The sequence below is a fragment of the Morone saxatilis genome, unplaced genomic scaffold (genome assembly GCF_004916995.1).
Source record: "Morone saxatilis isolate NCDOM2014 unplaced genomic scaffold, NCSU_SB_2.0 Contig4, whole genome shotgun sequence".
NCBI classification, from domain to species: domain Eukaryota; kingdom Metazoa; phylum Chordata; class Actinopteri; family Moronidae; genus Morone; species Morone saxatilis.
Window position 1 is genome coordinate 9882528 of NW_023339984.1, and position 6126 is coordinate 9888653.

At 39.5% G+C, this 6126-nt stretch overlaps 1 protein-coding gene across 1 annotated transcript in view; it reads left to right on the top strand.

Moving 5' to 3' along the window:
• Positions 1 to 1985: 1985 nt before the first annotated feature.
• tnk1 (tyrosine kinase, non-receptor, 1) overlaps positions 1986 to 6126 on the top strand; it is a gene marked incomplete in the record, with an annotated part of 7560 nt that continues 3419 nt past the window's right edge. The window contains 4 exon segments of the mRNA XM_035674923.1: positions 1986 to 2261; positions 4636 to 4814; positions 5733 to 5797; positions 5880 to 6071. Coding sequence (XP_035530816.1) covers positions 4652 to 4814; positions 5733 to 5797; positions 5880 to 6071 — 420 coding nt within the window.

The window sequence follows — 6126 nt, forward strand, 5'->3', positions numbered from 1 at the left end:
GTGTGATCTCTCTTATGCACAGTAGAAGAAGAAGATTAACTTTATTCATCCCCAATGGGAAAATTCACTCAATGTTTGACACACACACGCAAATGTGAAGAGATGGTGCAGGGAATAGTGCACACAAAAAAGCTACACAAATAATTTAAAGTATTTATTTAACATATGTCAACAGTGTCAGTTTCGTCTGGAATATGTGAAAACTGGTTTTGCTTTTATTACATTTGTGGTAATGTGCTGTGTATAGCTTTCTAACTTTTTGTTAACTATTTGTTATTTGAGGGGTTTTTTCTACTTTTACTTTTCTACTTTTCTACTCTTAATTTCACTTCAGGGGATCGACACAGTGTAATCTAATCTTATTTATCTTTTTTTAATCACCTTGCCTGTCCAGGACACATTGTGAGAATTACAGCATATCTGAGGGCTTAAATAATATTAATTATTAATCATTTTGTTGGTTTGATCCCATCGAAATGCCAATATTCTTTCTGTGCATTATTTCACACATTTGCACAGTGTAAACTGACACTCAGGAACTTTAGCCTCAGAGGTTTAAGGCAGCAGAAGAACTGTAAACACACACTCCTTGTTAGCCCTGAAGAATCAACTGCTCATCAAATCCTGGAAATGACCAGTTGCTGTCTAAATACCTGTCGGGTGGGTTAATGATGACTTACATGAATTGTGAGTTATGCTGATGCTTTGTTACCCGGTCATCATTTGTGCTTTTTTGTATTGTTTGTTAAGCTCTTGGCTGCAGCATTGTGAGAAACTAATGTGAATTCCTAAAAACCCAATTTCATTCTGCTATAAGTCTCAAGCTCTCAATCATCAAACAAAACTACCACCGGTTTCTTAATCTGGTTTGGTTTGAAGTGCATCGAGAGGTGTAAACAGATCTCCACAGCAGCTCCTGTTTGCAGGGTCCTTTGAATGGCTGATCTACTGAAATCTATTGTGTGTTGAGTAATTGAGGCAGGAAGGGAGGATTGTGTGGGACATACTGTACCAGGAAGTGCAAAGTGCAGTCAGGTCCGCCACAGTTTGCATTCAAATGATCAGCCTCTTGGGAGAAAGAAAAAAATCCTGTCAAACTTGTTTGGCAACAGCAGACATGAAGGAGAGACAGAGACAGAAAACCATTCAAGTTTCCTTATTTGACTCATAGGTAATTGCAAGTTTCATTAGACATAATAGCAGTGGAGAGAATGAATAATGTTATTGACAGTAATAATGTGTACCTCCGCCACGAGTTATAGGAAGTTTTATTAGATAACTTGAGTCATGGTAGCAGTTAAAAAGATGTTTGTGATCAATTACTGTAAGGAAAACAACACACCAGAACAAATTAGGCTGTATAGTCATATGATAATTAACTAGATTTAATTGCTTTAATATTCCCATTTTATTCAGTTGAAGGTTTATAGGCCCACACTTCTATAGCTTCATTAATGCAATATACAACAGTCCTGCTGCTGAACTTTATGGTCATTTTAGAGGCTGATATTTGTGGTAGCCGACTGCTGAATTTAATTGTATTTTTATGAGGTGTTTTTTATACGTCTTTCTACACTAAAACAGCTTCACACAAAGACTACACATTATAGGGTTTATTATTATTATTATTATTATTATTATTAAAACTAAAGCTAAAACTGTTCTAAGTAGATGTACTTAATAAAGAGTCAATTGAGTTTATTAACTTTAAATCCACTTGTTTGTGTAAAACGTGTTTTAAAAAGTGCATCCAATGTGAGTTTAACTTCTATTTTCCACCACATTGCCACATGGTTACTAATTGGTGACCTATGTCTGTTATTTTGTGCTGATGACTTATGGCATCAGGTAACGTCATTACCTGTGCAGGGAATTTAGTATTGTATGGATGTTTGTGCTGTTGCAAGCTCAGGTGAGTAAAGTAGGGGTGTGGTCACATGAGGAAACTGGAAAGAGGCGGAGAAAAAGAGCCGAAAACACACAGGTAGGTAGATCAGTGAGGCGCTTAGTGGCTCACATGTAACATAGTATACAGGTTATATATCTCCGTGTGTTGATCTTCTGCACGAATCCGTCAGATTGGGGATTATTTGGGGCTATTTTAGGATTCAGAGAGAAGTTGTGATTTGTGAAAAGAAAAAAAAAGCCCCTCCGTCGACGTCGCTGGAGGTTTCAGAGCAAACATGGATCACTTGTCTCGGGGCGTGTGTGGTTAAGAAGTAGCTGTTAACTACCGGAGACCTGAATTATTTTGATTAACGGTAAGTGTCAGATCTTATATCTGTCTGTGAACGTGTTTGAAGACCCTAATGCTACATGTAATGTCCTTTTACTGTATAATTGAGAGTAAACATGAATGGCAGATATCCCAAAGGACCATACTGTGTCTCTTTTACAAGATTTGGAATAAACTAAGAAGGCCTACATTTAAATATAAACTACTTAATTACACTTTTAGATACTTCAGTTGAGTTTTATGATACTATGAACTTTATTTCAAAGGGAAATGTTGCATTTATTTGACATAGCTCTGTAGTTTTAGTTCTCAAATTGAGGTTTTATGTACAAAACGTGGTCATGATGGTGCATTATTATATATTAAACTACTATAAGCTATACAGTTCATAAAATAGACTTTAAACATGAAGGTGCTGCTAACACATCAATGATAGTAATCCAACAACATAACATATAATAACATAACACTGAGAGCGGCTGCTGCATAAACAGTACTTATATTTACACATATACAAGTACATTATATATGTGTGTGTGTGTACATTTATTGCTACTTTGACTGAGGTAAAAGATGTAAATATGTCTTCCACTCCTGTGCTCATATCTATACTTCGAAAAAATGCACAACATCTTGGGCAGTTCTTCAAAGAGGCACACCCTTCACTTCTCTTATATGAGCGTGATCTATAGTCATGTTTGGTGCCGATGCAGCTCTGTCAGAGATGAATGAGCTTCTCAAGTGTGTGGGCTGTGATCTTGATTTGTTCTTGGGAGTCAGTCAGAGGAAGCCGGCATGGCCACTGTAAACAAATGCTCTCCGACACAAGTGTGGCCTTACTGGATAAACACCGCTGTTGGCAGTTTGAAGTTGCAGATAATGCCTTGTAAGATAAAAGTCAGGGCCAGTTTAACCAGTGACCGTTCAACCACATTAAGCCATTAGCTAAATAGTTGGATTCTTGGTCACACATGCCATGAGGCTGAGAGGTTGTTTTTTTTTCAGTAGCTGTGCAGGTTAAAGATTCATCACTATGTACACAGAGAGATCACAGAGGTCTCTGTGTTTACCAGCATGCACCACTTAAGTGTGTTCTTTTGAATTTGAATGTGTCCTGCCGAGTCTCACAGTCACTTAAGTCAGGTGCAAATTAATTCTGGGAGTTGTCCCTGGGAAATGAATGCAAGCCCAGGCTAGCACCCTCTCCCACTTGCCTTGTTTTTGCAGCATCAGTGTAAGAATAAGCCGACTCGCTGCTGCAGACGAAGTAGCTAGTGTTAGTTGTTTGTTGTAAATGTTCATTCTTTTCCCGGGGTAGCTGACAGGGGAATGTTCCCTGACTCATACCTGCTGGGCTCGGCGTGCTGATAAGCAGGTGATTTATGGCCGAACAACCTTCTAGTAACATGAACGGAAGATTATATCCAACAAAAGAGGAATTGGCTGCGTTTTAATTTGAGTTTTTAAGCAATAAGGAAGCTGGGCAAACATAATCATCTCTTGTTATTGCACTCACGGCTCAGGGCACTGTAATTACTTAATTGTCAACCTCAAAGGTCTGTAAGTGTAAATGACGCCACAGTCAGCCTTATAACAGAGTCAGGCCGCTGTCAACACACAGCATGTCTTCAGCAGTTAAATAAATACTGTGTGAACAGGATCCTGTCTGACTGGTGCCTCTAAACCACCAACAAGATAATGTTTCCACCTCTCAGTTTGTCAGTTTGCGTCAGGACTCAGTCTGACTCACAACCCAGTGAACAGCACTGATACGAAATATGAAATCTTTTGTTCGTTTCCTGTCCCCTTCGTCCACCCTTTCCTCTTTGCATGCCTCCGCTTCCAGTGCTTCTTCTGTCACCTTTCACCACTTCGCCCATGTGATTTCACTCTCATTCGAGCAGCTAACGGCCTGTATGTTGAGGTGTACCTTCATGTTCATATATGCTCTTCTGCTACTTTGAAATGTTGCCACATACAGTTAATTAGTTTCCAGTATGAGATTCCTTCTCATATGATACTGACAAATAACTGGTTACAAGTTGGCACACAGACAAAAGCTGAGCAATCCCCCTCTGGCATTTCACACCAAGGGCTTTTTGTTAGGTCTCCATGGTAACCTAACAAGGCCAGAGTGGGAGCAAAGTTGCGGTTTAACAGGCTCTTTAATGAGATGGGGAAGATTCAGATAGAGCACTGGTTTGTAATTGTGTCTTTGGGTTTTGTCTTTGGTCCCCAGACTGGAAAACATAGCTGAGCGCTCAGTTTCTGTCCTTTAATGACCAAAAACAAAAGATTTGATGAGATTTAATGTAAGGAATTTAGATGTACAAGGAAAACTGAAAAACAAAAGATAAAATAAGTGTCCCTGCATTGTCTTATAACCTCTGGCTCTAAAGGCAGGTGGGCTGGGTCATGCTGATGGACAAGGACACTCAGTGGCTGTACCAACTCCTGGCTGAGGTCCAGTTGGAGAAGTTCTACCTGCGCGTGAGAGATGGCCTCAACATCACCCGCATCGAGCACTTCTCCTACGTCAAGGAGTCCGACCTGGAGCAGATAGGAATCAGCAAACCAGGTGAGCGTGATCGCCTCCTTTGATCATCCACGCTTGGTAAAAACCAAGACATGTCTGTCCTCTGAGACAGGGAAGACTTCCTCTTCCTCAGAGCAAATCAGTATATTGACACATTAATACACCCCTCAGTCAGGTGGCTGTCTTCTGCACTACAAGTCTGGTAGATTAATTTGGTTAAATACATTTTTTAAGAGTGATCAGTGCAGTGTGACAATCTCTTCTCTCACTTCTGCCCTCAGGTTGTTTTTAGACCCAACAACTGTTTTTTTTTGGATGTGCACTCTGTTTATATTAGGATTACACCCTTTTTCTGCAAAAGCAATGATGTATTTTTATTCTCTGACATGCTGATACTTGAGGGCGTGTATAAAAATGTATTCTAAGAAATCACCATCATATCTTTTGTGGTGACTTGGCGCTACCAACACATGGTAAAACGTGGAGAGAGTTACAACAGGAGGTGTGTGTAATTCTCAACAGCTAGAGATTTCAAATTGTGAAAATTGTCCATCACAATTTTCCAGAGCTGAAGGTGACGTCTATAAAGGTCTTGTTGTTTCTGATCAACAATCCCAAAATTTAAAGATTTACAATTATATGAAATAAGCAGAAAATTCGCACATTTGAGAATATTTTCATTAATAATTGCCCTAATCAAAACAAAGAATACATTTTCTGTTGATCAACAATTTGATTAATTGACTAATCATCACTTTTATAAAGTTATTTTTGCTCCAATATCCTGTTTGATCAGTGAAATAATAACAGTGTTGTGCTGAAGGATACATTGGAGTAATTGTTGGTTAAAACATGTTAATAAAACAGTAACATTTACTTTAGATTAAACACTAAAACTGGGATTTTGAAATCAGACAGAAATATCATGTTGGGTATAATTACAGTTTTTTTTTCTTGCAGCACAAAGAAGATTATGGGATGCTCTGAAACGCTACAAGACAAAATCACGATCATGGCTTCCCAAGGTCTGAAATATGTTCATATCTAATGTGTGTAATCAGGCATTGCAGTAATCAGCTGTTTTAATGAATTAATTGATGCACACAGGGGTTGAGCAGTCGAGGTCTGGACAGTGGGGAGCAGTGGAGCGGAGGCAGCCCGGCCCAGAGTCAGGAGAGTGTCAGTCGGGCTCTGCCCTGTCTGATCCAGGACAGCGAGCTGCTTCTGGGAGAGAAGCTGGGCTCCGGGTCCTTTGGGGTGGTGAGGAAGGGAGAGTGGCACGCACCCACCGGGAGAGTGGTAAGAGACAGTTGTACAAGTGTTTTTTGATAGATGTTGTATGTCCTGAACTATT